This window comes from Antechinus flavipes, chromosome 5 (genome assembly GCF_016432865.1).
Source record: "Antechinus flavipes isolate AdamAnt ecotype Samford, QLD, Australia chromosome 5, AdamAnt_v2, whole genome shotgun sequence".
Lineage (NCBI taxonomy): Eukaryota > Metazoa > Chordata > Mammalia > Dasyuromorphia > Dasyuridae > Antechinus > Antechinus flavipes.
The window spans coordinates 227,890,879-227,911,693 of record NC_067402.1 but is presented as its reverse complement, the minus strand read 5'-3'; the positions used below and the strand labels follow the sequence as shown (position 1 = coordinate 227,911,693).

General features: G+C 35.0%; 1 protein-coding gene across 4 annotated transcripts in view; it reads right to left on the bottom strand.

The window, feature by feature from the left end:
- Positions 1–5,060: 5,060 nt before the first annotated feature.
- LIMA1 (LIM domain and actin binding 1) overlaps positions 5,061–20,815 on the bottom strand; it is a 113,366-nt gene continuing 97,611 nt past the window's right edge. For all 4 annotated transcript variants that reach the window (XM_051963041.1, XM_051963038.1, XM_051963040.1 and 1 more), the window contains 4 exons: positions 20,534–20,591; positions 17,271–17,380; positions 8,886–9,019; positions 5,061–7,378 (listed from right to left, as the gene is read on the bottom strand). In XM_051963041.1, coding sequence (XP_051819001.1) covers positions 6,331–7,378; positions 8,886–9,019; positions 17,271–17,380; positions 20,534–20,591 — 1,350 coding nt within the window. In that variant the 3' untranslated portion in view covers positions 5,061–6,330. The remainder of the gene's footprint in view (positions 7,379–8,885; positions 9,020–17,270; positions 17,381–20,533; positions 20,592–20,815) is intronic.

Below are 20,815 nucleotides of genomic sequence, written 5' to 3'. Positions count from 1 at the left end.
TGCAGTAGTCCAGGGGGAAGAGAAAGAAGAGCTGGGATAGTGGCCAAGAGTAGAAAACAGCAGACTTAAGACATTGTAGAGATAGACAGACGATGTAGTAATTGATTGAACGGGGACAGAGAATTCATAGTGAGGTATCAAGAAGGACACCAAGGTTTCAAACATGGATTTAAAGACATTTAGAAATGTTCATTAGAGAACTGGTGAATCAGAATGTAGAACTCAGGAGGGAGACTAGCTTTAGAAATTTGAAAGTTAGATACATAAAGATAATTAAACTCAAAGGAGCTGATAAAATTTTCTGTGAGTTCAATTTACAGAGAAAATATGAGGGCCAAAAACAAAGCCTTTGGTTCATCCAGTCAGCATAACATGTATTATGGGAGGCTGAGAAGCAGCAGATAGCTAAAATGAGAACTTAGTAGCAACAGATTTACAAAAACCTAGAGAAGAAGTGGGTAGTCAAAAGTGTCAAATGATGGGGAAGCTAAGAAGAGCCAAGTCAATAAATATATATGGCAATTAGGAGATCACTGGTGTAAAAGCAGGCTCAAAAACACCTCACCTACTTTTAGGTTTGATACTTTAACATCTCAAGCAGTTGATCAATCATAGACCTTAAGACTAAGTATGAAAAGTCTTTAATAGCCATTTAATGAAATGAAATGGCCTAGATATGAAATCTATTCTAATTGACTGGAGAATTTTATTATACTTCCCGGGTCTCAGATAAAAGTATCTAATGATTTTGCTAGAATGGGGGAATTTAAGATACTGGAACAATGGGGATTAGGAAGAGAGGTGAGAAGAGACTTTAGCTTTGGGCAAGTTTTTCTTCTCTTCTATTTATCCTTTTCCAACCTGGCCAGAAGAGAGCCTTTCACCTTCACAGAGATCAAAGGATGTTTGGCTTCTCATCTTCTAAATGTCCTAAATGGCATCCCTGGACCAGTTAGAGGCAGTGTTCTGTATTGGGAACCAAAGACCAGTGGACAAAGATTAACCATGCTTAATGTGAACTTCATGAATGGGAGAAAAGGACCTACCAATCGAGTTTTCATTGTTCAGTCCTGTTCAACTCTTTATGACCTCATTTGGGGTATCCTTGGCAAACACTGTTATGGTTTCACATTTTCTTCTCTAGCTCATTTATAGATGAGGAAACTCAGGCAAACATGGTCAAGGGGCTTGCCCATCACATTTTGTTTTGAGTTTTGAGCTAGTGTTTTGATGTCACATTTGAACTCAGGCCCAGTGTTTTATCCACTTTACCACCATATGTCCTGAGTTATTTGCACATGAATCATTTGCAACATGAGCTCTCCAACCTTGAATTAACTTTCCCTTCGATTATACATATTCTTGTGGGAGGGAGTATCACAGATTTAAGAGCAGAGTGTTTTCTACCTATTGTTCTTAGTAAATATCCCTTTCTAAAAGCTACGGCTGACTAAATATTTATCAAGTGATCATTTTAGGAGGAAGTCTAAGCCAGTTGTTAATGTTTCTTCAGAAATTATTGTTGATTTATTGTATACATTCATTCTAAATTTATCTGTGGCTATGTTGCATCCCCTTAGTAATGTGTAAACTTGCAAGCTGAGTGCAGAAACTTTCTCACTTTTGAATTTTTATTTACAATGCCTATGGGTAAGATTCATAAATGCTTTTTCTTTGACATCAGAATGAATTGAGAAAAGCCCACAGTAGCCTAAAGAAGTAAAAATACACTAATAATGACATTGGATCCATAATTTCAATACTTTACACTTCAGTTTGGGGTTTTAAAGGTTAAATGAGAAGGAGAAGAGGGGAAAGTGATACCTATAACTGGATAAGCTCCCAAACTGTCACTGAACAAAGGTTGAGAACTCTGGGCTCTGGAGTGCCTTATGCCCTGGGAACTTTATACCTGTTTAATAAAACACTTAACTATACTTTACATGGTTAATTACTACAAGAAGTTGACTAGATTGATCTGAAAGTAGATTGAAAGAATTAAATCTGTATCCCTTACGAAAGGAGAGATAAGGTAACTTTATAACTAACTAAAGAATGTACAGGCCCAGCCAGGGTTGAGTGTATCAGAGAAGAGTGCAGCACAAAACAGTTGAAGCAAAACAAAACCGAAAATGATTATTTCATCCAACAGAGTTTTAGCTAAGGCTGTTTTTCCTCCTAGAGAAGCAAGACTAAAAATACTCTATTACCTGCCAACTAGGGGAAGGAGGGGAAAATTTGAAACAAAAGATTATGCAAGGGTCAGTGTTGGAAAAATTACCCATGCATATGCTTTGTAAATAAAAAGCTTTAATAAAAAAAAAAATTAAAGCTGAAAAAAAGAAAAGGATAAATTGTAAAATGATACTAATAAAGAGAATAAAAAAATAAAAATACTCTGTATACTGAAAATAATTCAATTAAGGGAGCAAATACTATCTCTTGTTCAATGGTAAATTGAGCCTCAACATCCTCAAAGAAAATGTGACCTTTGCAAGTGCTTTACATTTATCTGCTTTTCTCAAAACAAAGTCCCCCTACTTTAACAATAAAGAAGCTGAGACTCAGAGTGGTTCATAATCACATAGCTTAGTGGGAGAGCTAGGATCAAATTCAGGACTGCTGACTCTACAATTCAGGGATCTTTTCACTACACAATATCATCTCTTTAGAATAATAAAACACATAATCCTGACTATCTAAAATTGCTTTAATATTATCTTCTTGGAAAATACATTGCTTTCTATGAAAGATACGATATGTTGACACTACTTTTCCTTTTGAACAACAGAAAGTTATATGACCAGGAAGAACTGACACTTTAGCAGCATGGCTGACATCACAGTCATGAACCAGAGGTACTAGGCTCAGATCACAGGATTGAAACACCTGACATTTAAGATTGATATCATTTGCCAGGTTTGCCAAAGGAGACTGCAATATTATCTCTTCAGTTTTTTTTTTTCTTCTATTAAATACGTTTGAAGTTGTCAGGCTTTCCATCAGATAATTCTGTGTGTACATACCATGTTACTTTCAAGTATTTATTAAGTGTATACTGTGTGACAGGTGTAACAGATGCTAAACTCTGAGGATAGAAAGGCAAAAATTTGGTTCTCTGGCCTCAGGGATCTAATGGGGGTAGTCATAATACAAACTACTAAGTTTTTACAAGATAGAGTGTATAAAGGAGGCAGTCTCAGAGGGATGGCACTCCCATTGGGAAAGACTCAGAAAGACCTCTTACGGGGGTGGGATTAAAGTGAAGTCTTATGGGAAGCCAGGAAAATAGCCAGGAGATAGAATTGAGGGAGAATATTTTAGGGAAGAAGGCCACAGCTTGTGAAAAGGCACAATGTGCCATCACCTGAATTTGCCCTTTCCAAATGTTAGGTTTAAGATTTAAGCCTAATTTCCAGCACCCAATCAATGAAGACTGGCAATGTTGCAATTCTAAAGAGCTACTTAGCAATCACTAAAATGGATACTAGCAGAAATTGCTGTTATTGCCTGACTCCTGATCCCATTCGGGGTTTTCTTGGCAAAGACATTGGAGTGGTTTATCCTTTCCTTTTCCAGCCTATTTTACAGGATGAGGAAAAGGCAGAGTAAAGCAACTTGCATAGATCATACTACTAGTAAGTGTCTGAGGCCAGACTGGAACTCAGGAAGATAATGATGAATGTCTTGACACCAGGCCCTGCACTTTTATGCACTCTAAGCCATAGCTTCACCTAGCATCCAATAGAAGGAGTTACCCAAGGCCAAATGGGATGAGGTTAACCTGTTGCTTGAGCCTTGCCCACTCCTGATGCAAACAGCCATCATTCTCTCCTCCTCAGCATCTTGGCCACCAGCAGACATCTTTTCAACTGTCCCTGCTCTTTGTTCACACAACATCATCAAGGTTGCCTTTAGCAGCTCAAACAGCATACCACCCTCTTCACCCACATAACATGTTCTATCTATTCTTTTCTGTATATGATTGTATGTGTAAGAGGCAGTCAAGTAGCACTTTTGGAGAGCAAAAAAGCAGGGCTTTGATTTGACTACTTAATATCAGATCAGGCTTGTCAAATATAGAGGTTCCTTTGGGAAGAGAGAATAGGCTAATTCTGCTTGGTTCCAAAAGGAAAAAATAATATTAATAAGTTATGAGTCATTGCCTAGTTCAATTTTAAAATTCCTAATAAGTTCATTTAAAAAATAGAATAAAATCTAATATTTTCACAGAGCTTTAAGACTTACAAAAGACTTTATATACTACTTCAAGTGAGATAATTAAGTGCAAGTTCTCCATCCCTGGAGATGTTTTAAGCAATGGGTAAAAGATCATATATTCAGGATTTTATAGATTCGTGAATCAGGGAAGAAGTTGAAGTTGGATTAAAAGTTCTGTGACATATCACTAAGATTTAATGATTCTCATATGATGAAATGCTTCATGAACATTTGTAGATAATATGAATATCACCCACACTTTTCATTTTTCTTCAAGTTACAACATACAATGCATCATGGCTAATGCTAAGATAATTAGGCTGAAGGCACTTAAATATGTGAACAAAGGCTTCTGAGATTTATATAAAGCTTCAGTCCCTACTGAAGGAAAAAAGAGGAATACAATTCTGCTAAGCTCAGGACACCAAGTTGCAGCCCAGGGACTTACAGTATTTACATTTTGTTTCCAAGCTGTGGAGTGTACTTTACTGTTACCAAGTCTTTGCAAACAGCAACTAGGCATCACAAAAGATACAATATATAATGGATGACTTAGAGAACTTCTATAAACCCAAGGCAAAAAATTACTGTTTTAAAAGTGTAGTAACAAGGAGAAGGCTGGATGTTGGTTCAATATACAAGAATCAAAAATATAAAATGTAGCTTTACAGTTTTGCAAACAATTGAAGAGCAGCCCATTACCCCCACCTACTGGTTGAATCATGCCACATCACTTTGTGGTAGCTCAAGATTTGTTTTTGTCTTTTTGACAGCAGTGGAAAGAGTAATGATTTAGGAGATCCTAACAATAAGAAAGGAAAAAAAGACGATCAGAAAAGTTTTAAATGTAAATGGAAAGTTTTATTGGATAAAAATGTATCATTATGAGCGATATTGAGAAGAAAGAAGGATATTTTACAACTCTAAAAAATATCAGAGCTAAATTTCTAAAGATACAGTACAAAAGAGCCTACAGTTTAAACCCTCCCCCTCCCCCAAACTAGAATATAAATTATGTAAAATAAATGTAATTACATTTGAAGTGTTCAGAAATCTTGCCACTAGAAACAAATTCCAAGAGAAAGGACAAAGCTGGTGTAATTTTATACTGAGGATATTGTTTTTAACATAATCGATACATTTCAGAGCTAATTAGGTGTTTCAAAGTCTCTGGTGAAGAGAAGTACAAGTTTTTAAAAAGTCTCAAGAATGCTATCACATTAAGTACATTACAGGGAACACGAATACTACAGAAAAAGGACACTGCACAGTTTCTTGCAAAGATGTCAAATTCCTTGGCAAATGCTGTATTTTATTGGGGTGATAGCTTGACACTTCCAACCCTGCCCCCATCACTGTTGCCTAAGGATGAATGTCAATTCCTTCAAAAGATACTCAAACAAAAATTCTTGGTGTTTTATACCCTACCAATATCATTATAGAATGTAGTTTGGAGGATGCAAAACAATAATTTTTTTTTTTTACTGATTTAAAGAAAAAGTTTATTTTTAAAGAAACTAAGAATTTGATCACTTGGATGAATACTAAGCAATTAAGTTTTTCATTAGAAAAATACTATTTTTGCCCTTTATACTAAAGTGCATTCAATCATAATTGTTAGATCTCTAAGTCCCTTCTGAACTGGTCCCTAGTCCATGGTGGTATTTGTGGTAATAACAGCGTGACTGAAATCTGGCTATAACCCTGTTTTGAGAGAACACAAGAAAATCCTGAAGAGAATCACTTAGTGTAATTTTTGTCTTTGAATGTACAAGACTTCAACTTCAAAGGACTTAATTAAGCATGTATCATCTTTGCCTAAAATCAAAAGATTTAAGTAACAAGATCTCTTGCATTTATTTTCATTTGGATAGCAATTTGGGGTTTATCTGAAACAGGACAACCCTGCCTAGGCTAATAATTTAAGAAGAAGTACTGTGTAAGCTGGAAATGCCATCCAATGCATTTTCACACCAAATTTACTTCCATATAAATTATAGTTCTAAGGTATCTCTTGATGTGCAGTTAAAGCATCACTTCCACAGATAGCAGCTGCTTACTAAAACTATCCCCCAATTTAAGGGCTAGCACCCTTTGCAAATTTTTTAGTTAAAGGCCAATTTGTTTTTCATCTTCTTCATCATCATCATCATCATCATCATCATCATCATCATAGCATCGATTCCTTTTTATTTGCTCTTCCACTGACAGCTCTTCTATTTCTTCTTCCCAGAATCCCACATCCTGAGATTTCTGATTCTGAGAAGTCACAAATTCCTTGATGGATCTATTACCCATATAGTTGGAACAATTCAGGGCCTTTGGTTTTAGTAAGGACTGATGTTCTATCTTTCCATTTTCACATCCATCTGCACCTACCACTTGACCATTCTCTACAAAGCCATCACCCCTTTCCTCGATATCAGAACTTTCCCAGCTTTTCCTTCTCCTCTCTTCTACAGATTCTTTGTTCTTCCAGTCTGCTTTCTCCACATTCCCATTCTCCTTGACTTTGCCTTTCATTATGTGTTTTCTCTCTGTCACTGCTTTCCCCTCAAGGTTCTCACTCTGTTCTTGCATGCTCCAATCTCTCCTTATAGGAGGAGACAAGGCTTTTGGGCGTTTGACAGATGTAGCTCGAAATGATGCTGCTACTGTGAATGGGCGACTTCTTTCTTTCAGGGAAGATGATCTTCTTAGCTTTTTCAAATCCAGGTCCACATCTTCTGGAATATCTGGCTTGCTGATCTCATCCTCAGGAGGCCATTTGGGCTTCAACATTTTGATGCCTTCTTCCAAAATACTTCCTGAACTACCAAGTTCTGTTGGAGGTGGCCAAGCAATCCTCAACTTCTTTGTTTCAGCTGGTTTGTCTTCTTTTTCTGGTTGAGATGAGGCCTTGGCTTCCATACTAGCAGTCAATACACCCACCTTAGCAATGGGAGCATCCTCAACTCCTGGGTTCTGGGGATTCTCAGTTGAACTCATAATCTGGGCTGGTCTCTCCAGGGACTCTTCAGTTTCATTTTTGCTTGCCCAAAGATCCTTGTGTGGTTTATGTCCAAAGCCTTCATCATAATTGCCTTTAGATTTAAATAGCTGATTGAAGTGAGGCTTGCAATAAATTCTCCCATGTAAGGATGCATATGTTCCTAGACTGTTACCAATTAAAAGCAGCATAAAGTTAGCATTCAGCAAACATAATTACACAGAAGGCCATAACCTAGATTTCTATAAAACTTTAAATTTAAAAAAATGGACTGAATTAGGAAATGTTGAGACATTCAAAGATCATATTTTGAAAAGCTTATCAAAAGGCTAATTCAGTCACCTTGGACTCTAGCTTGAATACTCTAATAGTGTTTTTTGTATGCTCACAATTTGTTCTTTCTCACTTCTGTTCCTCTATGATGTCATCATTGAAGCTGAAATATGCTTGCTGGCTGACATATTCTTTTCTTTCAAAAAAAATCTATTTTTACAATAATTTTTTCAGGAAGTCTTCCCTAATTATTTCTGCCTACACCTATACACCCAAAATTTCCTAAAAACTTATAATCTACGATTATACATGTATTTTGCTAGATCATTTTTTAATGTCATCTTCAGTTTGTTTCTTCTAGCTTTCTATTTAAATAAGGTATGCTAAAAGTCTTAGCAACACCAAGTGGTGTGATATAGCACTTCATCTTACTTTGACTCAGTAAAAATAACACTAAGATTGTTGGAATAAACTGTATTATTAGCTCCTTGAAAGCAATAAATTATATAATTTTATTTCTATTGTATCTTCCCACAATGACTAGTATAGTGTTGTACCCCAAAAATGAACTTACTTAATATTATTGACTCAGGTAATGATATGATCTGCAGCTGTGGTCAACAATAATATGATAACCCAAATCAAGGAAATAAATGAACAGAAAGAAAATGTAGTGATTCCACAGAAAAAGAATTATAATAATTCATGACTTTAAAAAGGTATATTCTAAAAAGGATTATGAAATTATACTTTGAAAGAGGAAAGGTTAAGAAAGAATTAATATTTACACCATCCTGTGTATGAAAGATGTTCATTTTATCAAGAAAAACTTAGATTAGACCAAAAAGTGCCATGTAATAAAAGTAATTAACACTGAAATGGACTTCTAAAGAATGTGACAAATTCTTGTTTCCTAGAGACTTCCTTCATAATATAGGGAAAAGAGGAGGAGGGGAAAAAAGGGATACCATTTAAAAAATATTATTTTATTTAAAAGATTATTTAGATTTAATGTACATCTTCCCAATTGTTTAAACACAAATATAATTACTTCCTTTGAAGTAAGTACTTAGATTAGATGGACTGAATCTTGAAATCCTTCCCAGTTTTTTAATTTTATGTTTACCATTATGTGGCCTGGGATTTACTATAATGTAAATTAGTTTTAGTCCTAAATTATAGTTATTCATATACAAAAGGCTCAGATTCCACTGTCGTTATGAAATATTAATCTCCATATATTTGAATGATGTTTTTCACTTTGTCAAAATGCTTTTACACAAAGAAAGCATAGCATCATTCATTACCAATTTTTTTCAAAAGTCAACATCTAATGAAAACTAAAATTACATAGGAGTGGGAGTTGGGGGGGTCACCTGCTTTTTTTTTTAATCTGGCTTACCTGAGTTTACTGTTGCAATAGAAACAACGGAAACAGCTGATGTGAAACACCTGTTGGTTGGCCAAGAGGCGTTCCATTGGGTATACTGTTTTTTGACATTCAACGCAGGGCTCTTTTGCAGGCAGCTGGAATTTCTAAGTTATAGGGGAAAGAACAAATGAAGTTAGTCTAAGTAGAGATCACTAAATTTTTTGTTGGCATTCTGCCGAAATGAAGACCCAATTCACAACCCTCATTAGGAAATGACTTTACATATCTGCTAACTATTGTCTTATTTCTATTCTACCCTTTCTAGCTAAACTCCTTTAAAGGGCTGTTACTACAGGTGCCTCCACTTTTTCTCCTCTCAATCTTTTCTTTTTCAAAAAATGTCATTTTATTCTGAACTTAAGAAATGAAACAATAATTTTCATAACATAAAAGAAAAAGGGGGGGGGAGAAAATGACTATGCATGAAATTGCAAATCTATTATGTACAACTATTTCTTAGAAGTTATCATGTTACTTCCACCATCCCTTTCCTCTTTTCCCCATTCCTTCTCTTCTTAACTCCTTAAGATCCAGCTTCCAACTTTTCATTCCATTAAAACTGCTCTCCCCAGAACTATTAATAATCTCTTAGTTGCCAAATCCAGTGATCTTTTATCAATTCTCATTTTCCACAGCCCTTGATACTGTTGATCACTCTTACCTTGACACTATCTTTTCTCTAGGTTTTGGGAAATCGTGGTTATCTTATCTGTATGAAATGTCTGTCTCCTTTGCTGGATCCTCATCCAGATCAATCCCACCATTAATAGACGTCCCTCAATGTTCTGTCCTGTGCCCTCTTCCCCTCCTCCTCTCCCTCTATACTAACTTCATTTGGTGATTCTCATTAGCTTTCTTGGATTTAATTACTATCTCTATGCTATGCCACAAACTCTCTGTTGACCTGCAACCTCAAATCTCTGTTTTTCAAGCATCCTTCTTCCCAATCTTCTTTATTACTGTAAAGGGCATACAATTCTCCTAATCCCTCAGGCTTGAAACTGAGAAGTCATCCTCCATTCTTTACTATATCTAAAAACACCCACCCATCCACCCCACAGCCAACCTGTTGCCAAGGCCTAGTTTGGCTTTGGAACATCTCCTGAGCATGTGCCCCTCTGTCCTTTGACATTGCCACCATTCTGATGCAGACTCATCACCTCACACACTGTTTATTCAGTCACTGTTTAGTGCCACCATAGTGATTTTCCTAAAGTGAAGGTCTGTTCATGTCAGCTCCCTACTCGATAAACTCCAGTTGCTTGATATTGCCTCTAAGAGCAAATACAAAATGCTCTGTTTGGCATTCAAAGCCCTTTACAAGCTAGCCCCCTTCTATCTTTTCAGTCTTCTTTTATCTCACACTCTTCAATCAAGTGACACTGGCCTCCTGGCTGTTCCACAAACAAGACAATCCATTTCTTGCCTCCAGGCACCTTTTGCGTTGGCCATCATAGCTGGAATGCTCATTCTTCTCTGCTCTGATTACTGACCTCCTTGGCTTCCTTAAAGTCCCAACTAAAATACCACCTTCTACAGGAATCCTTTCCTTCCCCTTTTTAATTCTAGTACCTTTTAAATATCTTTTAAATATTTCCTATGTCTTGTATGTAACTTGTATATGTTTATTTCTATGTTGTCTCTCCCATTAGATAAGTTTCTTGAAGGCAAAGACTGTCTTTTATCTCTTTTTTGTATCTCTAATCCTTGATACAGAATAGGTGCTTAATAAATGTTCATTGATTGAACACACAAAAGATATTTGCCTCAAATGCCAAGTACAAAGAAGGAACAAGAACAGAGTCTTGAAGATTTCAAAGCTAAAAACAGCACTTAACTTTGGGAACCAGGAAAAGATACTTTCATAAAGTATATTTTATTCTATTTGGTTATAATTGGCTGGACAACAATTATTCAAGAAATTGGCAATAAAATTTAAAGACTTCTAACTTCTATGTTTTAAAATTTTATTTAAAAAATTTTATTTTGGAGACTGGTCTCTCTATTTTATCCAGAGTAGAACTGCAGTAGTCACTCATGGCCTGAGTGCACTGCTAGTCTGCACAGAAGCTTTAGTCTGCTCAGTTTTTCCATCCTGTCATGGCTCCATCACCTTAGGCAGCCTTATGATTTTGCAAATCTAGGCTTACTATATTTGTACAGGTCTAAGTTTGAACACTGATTAGCTTTCTACTACAGCTCAGAACTCCCAAACTCAAGTGATACACCACTTTCAGATTTTGCCAGTGGCTACAAGACAATGTGATTATGACCTGGAAGATTTTTAGAAGTGCCAAAATTTAAAATATTTATGGAGCTGGGGGCGGGGAAGCAGGGAGAGGAGGAGAAAGGGGAGGGAAGTGGGAGGATGTATCAAATAGAACATTCCTTAATTCATTAAAATTCTTGAAAAGGCACAACACATTATCTTCTTGTGAAACATGGAATGTAAAGTATGTATGTTCTATGATATATTCAAGAGGGTTATTTTCCCTACTTCTTGAGAATGTAAAATGTGAACTACCAACTCATGGGCACTAACCAAAATTTATATGCTTAGGAAATGGCCATATACGAACCAAAAAGAGGTAGAGAACCTGATATCCTCAAACATAAACACTTCTATAAATGGTAGATAAAGATCTGATCAGAACAACTTCAGACTGACATTAAAGCAACATAACTGTTACCAAGATGACTAGAGCAAAAACACTAAGTAAATAATCGAATCTTCCTTATCCTTTTAATAGATATAACAAATATAATTATCTTGAACAAAAAGGCCAGGATCCAAATAAATTGGACTGTGGGCTGGACATATTGTTGATAAAAACAAAAACTTAGAACTTATACACCAGTGTCCCCAGTTGTCAAATTACTATTACAAGAAGTAATGGAGAAAGAATGAAGAGCAGAAAGTGAATGAAGGATTAAAAAAGGAAGAGGTAAAAAGGGTAATATAAAAAGGAGGTAATATTAGTATAATTAGTACTAACATTCAAATTGACTTTGAATGATATCACAATAAGGAAGTTAAAATAGACTACTTTCAGCCAGAAAGCAATTTCCTTAAAAGGGGGATGGACTAGAGAAAGAATTTTCTGAGAAACTCAACAACAAACAAAAAAAGAGAAGAATGTTGTCTATACTTTTTTTCAATTCTAAATTCCAAATTCTTCCATTGTATACAATTTTCTTTATTTTACACTCCTGGAAATAATAATGTTAGTATCAACTAGGGCTTGGATTTTTTTCTCATCCTAACTAGATTTGACTAAGATACCTGTGTATGATTTTAATTAGGTTACACTAAAAAGACTGAATTCTGGTGTTTAGCAAGCATGAGTATGAGTAATTTCTGAAAGACATGAATAAAATTAAATACAAACTAAAATTCCCTTTTCAGTTATAGGACTTGTAAATATTGCTATTCTTAGACAACAACTATTGTCCTGAATATAATCCAAGTGTCTATAAATTACAGGACAGGTAATAGTACTAGTGAAGCTGGAGTAGGAGGAAGGGATTACATATATAGAGATGGGGAAATGTTAGTATGTTTATAGGGAATAAAGCTGCAGCACTTCTTTTCTTTATAAATATGCATATACAGAAAATATTCCTAAAGACAGAGGTTAAAGCACAATTAATAGAAAGGAGAACCTGAGAGAAAGTTGCAAGTTGAGCTCACATTAGGAGGAAAGCAGAAGGCAGGAACAGAAATTAGGTACCAGGAGCAGGAAACAGAAGCTGGAAGAGACAAATAGTAATAACCTTCAATGAATACAGAGCATCTGGTGCATTGGGAGCCCTTTGCTTGCAACTGCACTAAACACATCGAGGTAGAGACTCATTCAGGGATAACATTTTTTTTTTGTTTATATATTCTCATTCAAATCAATCAGAATTTAGTATGTAAACAGATGTAGTTTTTATGAGAATGTACTCACATAAGTAGTGCTTTCTTAACAGTTCTTTATTATCATACTATCTCCCTCATCTAATTAAAATGATGCCTATGACCATAGGAGTGAGAAGTCGTTTCTTCCTGTCACCAGATACTTTTACCATTGAACAAGTGACTCAATATAGATCTTTTCATTATAGTTAGATAACAGTTAACTAAGGAACTCCTATTTAATCACTGCCCAAATTTGTAGCAATCAGAGTATAACATTATTTGGAATTTATAGAAAAGTTTTTCTCTGTGAGAGTTCAAAAATTCAAATTCTGACTTCCAGATGAATTTTCTAAACAGCCTAGAAGGATAAAAATTCCAAAACAAAATGTTTTTCTTTGTGGGAAAAGACTATAGGATCATAGATCTAAAAAGGGAAGGGGAAAAGAAGAGAAAAGGAGTAAGAAATTATATGGCAACTATTATGTGCCAAATTGTTATCTCATATGATTTTTCACAACAACCTTGGGAGAGAGGTCCTATTATTATTTTCACTTTAAAATTGAGGAAACTGAGGAAACGACAAAGGACAAATGACTTGCTCAGGGTCATATAGTTAATGAATTTGACTATTTGATCTAACAATGAATTTGACAGTTTTCCTGACTCTAGGTCCAGCCATTCTACCCACTGCTCCACTGCCTCAGAGGCCATTTATTCCACGATACTCATTTTGCAGATAAGGAAACTGGACCCCAGAGAAGTCACAAGAGTAGTTGAAGATTGCACAGATAATATCAGAGACAGAATTTGAGCCCTACTCTTCAGACTCCAGAGCCAATGCTCTTTGCACTAAGCCATGCCTAACCCTACTCTGTGATCATTCTTCTGTTTGGCTTTAAACAAACTATTTTAATTTCTTTGTGTACACTATTTCAAACTTTAAAACATAGCAAACAGTTCAAAATTAAATGAAGTGATAAGTACATGATCAATGCATATGAATGACAACTGATATATTTGGATAGATACTTGTTCTTCCAGTAATGACAGATTTATATGAACTCATCACCATATGCTATTTCTGTTCCCCTTGTTATCACTGTCACACATTTTCAAAAATATTAGAGAAAGAGTGCATTATATGGTCACAGAAAAGGAGAAAACTGGTCGTTATAAAGATTGAACCTGTGACCTTTATATGATTAGGAATTTTTCTAAATATATTGTTTAATGAGCCACAGAATGTTGACAAATGCTTCCAAATCCTTAAGAGGGAAAAATATATAATTTTTTCTTTAATTAATATATCAAATATTATATGTTAAGCCTGACTCAACCCAAAGATTTGAAGTACAGTAACAATCAAGGAATGACTTTAGGATAACAGAAAAATTTTTCTTGACAAATAACTTTCATTTTAATTACATGAAGTTCCACAGACAAAAAAAAAATCAGTGATCAAAAGGGTCTTCAATAAACATCTACTAAAATAACCATATTCTTAACTGTATTATGACTACAAAGTGAGCTTCTTTCTTACAGGGACTGTGATGAAAAATCCATAAAGCAAGCAAATAAATGTTAGTAGTGCTAAATAGCACTATTAGCTTTAAAAAAGGATTCACATTCCAGATTATTGTCTATTTACTTCAGGAAACTTTAGACTTTGGACTGAAAGATAGATATCTGGGCTATTTCAACCTAATCTAAATATGGAAATCCACACTTGAGAATAGACCTACAAGTTAAGACAAAATATATATGTATGTATGTATATATATATATATATATATATATACACACACACACACACACACACACATACATACATAAAATGTATTTTGGTGAAAAGCACCCAGATGTAACCTATTCTTTCTCTGATATTACAGAAAATCCCAAAGCAAGATGAAGAACCTGGTTCAAGGGTCTTCTGACAAGCTTTAGGTATACTGAAGAAGTAGAGAGTAGAGTCTCTACTCTGGATAAGTACTAAAAGGTCTGAAGGAATAAGATTGGGCTGAGAAACCTGTTCACTCTGAGGCACTTCCCTCCCTCATCCAAGTACATCTTAGTGAAAACAATTGTTATTGTCAGAATTTTCTGTAGCTGGGGCATCACTAACCATCATTAGTAGTCCTTGGGACATCATCATGAAGCAGCAACTGGGGACTCTAACCTCTTAGCAGAAGATAAAGTAGTCTCCTATTTTAACTAATTGTTTTTGATGATTTGGAATTAAAGTCAGTTGTTTCTTCCCCCTTAGCATCTAAGAAGCCTGATTATTGAGGAGGATGGTAAACTGAGCAGAGGTGTCAAACTTTCACAACAAGATTAAAATGTAATTGGGAAATGTTTAATAAAATAATTAAAAATACAATATAATACAGACAATGTGAATGTGATTTTCTAAGTCAATATGGCTGCAGGGATCCATTTCTTTTTGAGCTAGATAATCACTGCTCTATAAAGCAGGGATTCTTAACCTGGGTATCCATGAACTCCCCAAGAGATCCACGGATAGATTTCAGAGCCTGAATAAGGAGAAAAAAGCCTATCTTGGTTATTTCACTAACCTCTCACTAAAATTTAGCATTTTCTTTAATCATTTTAAAATATGTCATTGAAGGCTTTAATGGACCAATAAAAAGGTTCATGTCACAAAAAGAATTAAAGGCTCCTGTTGGCTCCTGTTCCTAGGACAAAAAGGCCTCCCCTTGTGAAGAGTGGGGAGGGGGGACTTAAAGTGGGCATGAAACAAATCAACTTTAAATCCTCAAAGTATTATGACCAGTATTAGAGCTGGTGAGGGACCTTGGGGATCTTCTAGTCCCATTCTATTTTACAGAAGAAGAAACCTTGACCCCAGAAAGAAGCAAACTTCTTAAGCTTACAGAGAAAGCATCATTTAGTTTCTACTCCCAGGGTTTACTCCTGGGTTCTACTCCTTGGCACATAGTAAGTGCCTAATCAATGTTTATTGGCTGAGTTGAATTAAAGGCAAAGGGAGGCCAGATCTGATAAATCCACAGCTAGAAAGAACCTTAAAAACCACCTTATCCAACTCCCATATTTAGCAAAGAAGGAACTAGAGAACCAGACTTAATAACAGAGAGGCAAGTAGAACCCAGGCTTCCTGACTCTCAATTTAATATTCTTTCAGCCATAGGTTCCTGAACTTGGGCTTTCTGAGATACTTTTTAATTCTCAGCCATCTTCTTCCTAGACCACTTGACACCTAGATTAGTGATCTTTTTGCAGTCTCCTGTAGTCCTTTTTCAGACTGAACCAGCCTCCTCCGTTTCACTTTATTCTCCCTGCAGTTTTCCAAGCTTTTTCCTCTTCCTGAACTCCTTTTCTAGTCTTCCTGATTTCCTTCAAGTTTCAACTAATTCTACTTCTACAAGAAGCACTTCTCATTTTTCTTAATTCTAATCATCTCTGTTGATTATTTCCAATTTATTCTGTCTATACCTTGTCTGGATATAATTGTTTGCATGTCATATCACCCATTAGACAGTGAGCTCCCTGAGAGCAGGGACTTTAACAAAATGTGCCACAGTACTTAGCACACAGGAGGTGCTTAATGCTTACTGACCAATTCGTTGAAATGGGATGTCTTGTTTGAGGAACAGCAAGTAGGCTAATATAGCTGTCTCACAGAATAGGGAAGGAAGGATGGAACCAGGCTATGAAGAGCTTTAAGAGCCGGAAGATACAATATTTGATCCTTTGAATTGGATAAGGTGATAAGCATCAAACATGTAGCTGGGCAGTATGATATTTGGACCTGCTTGGCACCAACTAGATTTGATATATAGTGTTACTAAGAAGATGAGTCTGTGCATAGACTGTGCATAGTTAGCAGGGTCTTGCACATAACAGGCACTCAATAAATGTGAATAAAATAACAATAATAAATAACAATAATAAAATAACAACTACAGCTGAGCCAGACTGGTTTCCTTTCATAATATATAATATTTGGGAGGGGGAAAGTGACTGGATTTTTAAATTTGGAATCTCGAACTGATAAAAAATGAACCTTGGAAGCTAAGGATCACTAGAGGATAAGGATTGTTTTCAAATGAAGAGAATCAGAAAACTGATTTACATAATCACAACTTACCACAAATGTGTAATCTTTGTTACTTTATAAAAAACAACAACAACAACAACAAAGCAATTATGGCTTTCTTGTGATTTTTTTGTATCAATCAAGTTTATGACATACTTCCAGCTCTTGGTCCTAATACTTGGGCAGAAGATACAAGATTTTCTGGGAAAGCTGAATGATTAAAAGTGATTAAAATTTAGAATTTAACATCACTACAAAATACTGCATAAAAATGAGCTATTATTATCATAAAAAAATTAATCTTGAAGATTACAGTTAAGGAATAAGTGGCTTTATTTATTAATTGCTACAATACCTTAGAAATAAATGGTTACTATACCTTTGTTGCTTTAGGTAGAGAACTTTCTGTATAACTAGCAGCTCTGGAGTCAAGACTTTGTGGTTTGAGATGTACAAGCTTCTGGATTTCACTTTCACTCTGGGATTTACCTAATCCAATTATGGAGGATAAGAAATAAATTATTTTTATTTTTATTCCTCGCTGGATTTTTATGTAAATTTCACTTTATCTTCACTTATTTATATATTTATAACAAATGTGCAAAATCAAGCAAAACAAATTCCCACACTAGCTATGTTCAAAAATATATGTCTTATTTGGAACTATGCTCAAAAAGTTATCAAACTGTGCACACCCTTTGATCCAGCAGTGTTACTACTGGGCTTATATCCCAAAGAGATCTTAAAGGAGGGAAAGGGACTTGTATGTGCAAAAATGTTTGTGGCAATTCTCTTTATGTGGCTAGAAATTGGAAATTGAGTGGATGCCCATCAATTGGAGAATGGCTGAATAAATTGTGGTATATGGATGTTATGGAATATTATTGTTCTGTAAGAAAGGACCAGCAGGATGATTTCAGAAAGGCCTGGAGAGACTTACATGAACTAATGCTGAATGAAATGAGCAGGAACAGGAGATCATTATATACTTCAACAACAATACTACATGATGATCAATTCTGATGGATGTGGCTCTCTTCAAGAATGCGATGAACCAGATCAGTTCCATTTGTTCAATAATGAATAGAACCAGCTATACCCAGCAAAAGAACTCTGGGAAATGAGTGTGAACCACTACATAGCATTTCCAATTCCTCCTGTTTTTGTCCGCTTGCATTTTTTATTTTCTTCTCACGTTTCCTTTACATTATTTCAAAGTCTGATTCTTCTTGTGCAGCAAAATAATTGTACAGATATGTATACATATATTGTATTTAAGATATGCTTTAACATATTTAACATGTATCAGTTTACCTGCTATCTGGGAAGGGGGCAGGGGGAAGGAAGGGAAAAATTGGAACAGAAGATTTTGCAAGGGTCAATGCTGAAAAATTACCCATGTATATCTCTTGTAAATAAAAAGCTATAATAAAATACATATATATATGTATAGATAGATAGATAGATAGATAGATAGATGTCTTGCTCATCTTGAGCTTACCACTTCTCTGCCAGGAGGTTAGTAGCATACTTCATCATCAGTCATCAGTCATCATTCATATGTAATAGTGGCTGGGTCAATGTTGTATAGTTTTTGTTATTGATAAACTGTTTTCCCAGTTCTGTTTCCTTTCTTCTAATTTAGTTCATACAACATCTTTCCAAGTTGCACTAAAACCATCCCCTTCATCATCTTTTTTAAAATTTATTTTAAAAATCCATTTTCTTTCCCTCTCAATTGCATTATTCAAATTCTTAAGTCTTAAAGCTAGCTGTTTATGCATTTTTTACAATGTTGTTATTACATAAACTTCTCCTGCTTTTGCTCACTTCACTCTCCATCAGTTTATACAAGTTTTTCTAGATTTCTCTGAAACCATTGTTTTTATTGTTCAACTGTTTCATTATAACATAACAGCATTCCATTACATCCATACACTATAATTTCTTCATCCATTCCCACAAAGATTAATATGATCTTTGCAGCCTGAAAAAGAGCTGCTATAATTATTTTTGAATACATGGGTCCTCTTCCCCTTTCTTGTAGCTTTCTTTCTGCTTTTTGTGTGTGTGTGTGTGTGTGTGTGTGTGTGTGTGTGTGTGTGTGTGTGTGTGTATGTGTGTGGGGAGGGATATAGGCCTAATACTGCTATTGCTAGGCCAAAGAATATGAACAGTTTAGTAATTTTGAAGCAGTTCCAACTTGCTTTCCAGAATAACTAAATTCAAAACTCCACCAATAATGCATTAATGTGCCTTTTTCCCCTGAAGCCTAGCCCCCCAACATTTGTATTTTCCTTTTTTCATCATCTTTTCCAGTCTAATAGGTATAATATAGAACCTCAGAGTTGCTTTAACTTTAATTTCCCTAATTACTAGTGATTTGGAACACCTTTTCATTTTAGTGTTGAATTTCTTCTTTTGAAAACTCTGCCTATTCATATTCTTTGACCATTTATCAATTGAGGAATGGCTATCGTTATGAATTTTAATAAATTTTTATGTATCTTGTAAATCAGATCTTTATTAGAATAACTTGCTGCAAAGACTTTCTTTTTTGCCAGTTGATTTTTCTTTGTTTTATTTTGTTCTTACTTTCATTTTTGTTTGTACAAAAACTTAAATTTTATCAAATCAAAAATCTTATCTTTTATGATTCTTTCTATTCCTTATGGAATATTCCATGTCCACTATACTGATTAAACCACGAAACTTCAGTATTTTATATCTTGGAAAACTCAGAATCAAGGAATAAAGTAAAAACAATAAAGTAAGCCAAACCAAAAAGGTTTCATTTCTTGGAGTCTTTAGCTTCAGAATGATTCCAAACATACAAAAATCAAAATAGATTTAATTAAGACAGCACAGCAACAAGAAAAACCTTAAAGTTGATTTGGAGGTAACTAAGGAAAAAACATACTTAAAAGCTATAAACCTATCATTTCCATATAAAATACTGTTTCTTGAAAAAGGTTAAACAAAAATAATTTCATAATCAGGTTATATTTAATCACTAAAAGCCCATTAGTCTTAATTAGTTTCTCTCTTTTCTTCCTCATAGTGCCTTCCCTTTAATGGAGTCTTTCTCCTTACTACATAGCTAATTTTAGCTTCAAAACTCCACTAACCAATCTGCTAACCAGACTAACCAGTCTGCTAAACTTCTCTATGTATTTAACTTGCCAGTCAATGGTACACTCAGGGAATATTCTTTGAATGGATTCTTCCAAATTCCTTTCCTTGATAATGATAAATATTGCTCTCCCAACTCTATTTCATATTTGCTACTCCTGGTACCTATTTTAACTCTTATTTTGTCTGTAACCTCTTCTAAATAAACCTATCTTTTGACAAAGAGAAAAAATATCTGGCACCCAAAAAGGGAGATTTTAATGATAATAGCACTAAAGTAGTTCTTTCATCTTTCAAGTCAAGCTAAATTTAAACAACTGTTCCCTACTTTATGGTTTAAGCATGAGATATTTTTCAGACATTACTCCCAACAATTCTGTTATTTGATCAACTAATTGCAAGAAACCAGCTGCTACTTCCTGAAAGTCAACAGATAATACTGGCTCAAGTATGGCACATAAAGAGAATACCTCACCCTCCAAACCTCAAGATCTAAGAGTAAATGCTTACGGGAGCCATCTTCAGAAATGTTGGAATGGAATGTCAGGTTGCTTTCAGTTGCTGGAATCTACAACAAAAGAAAATTATGAAAAGAAAATAAAAATAAAGAGGAAACTGCTATTAAAACCTGCTGACTCCAGTAAGTCACTGACTGCCTGAGGGGGGTAACAGGCAACAGAACAGCTGAGCATTTAAATAAGAGGCAGAAAAATATATGTTATGAGGCCATTAATGTGCATTTCAATTATACAAGAAACTTAGAAACAGATTGCATTCAGCTGCCAGAAAGTG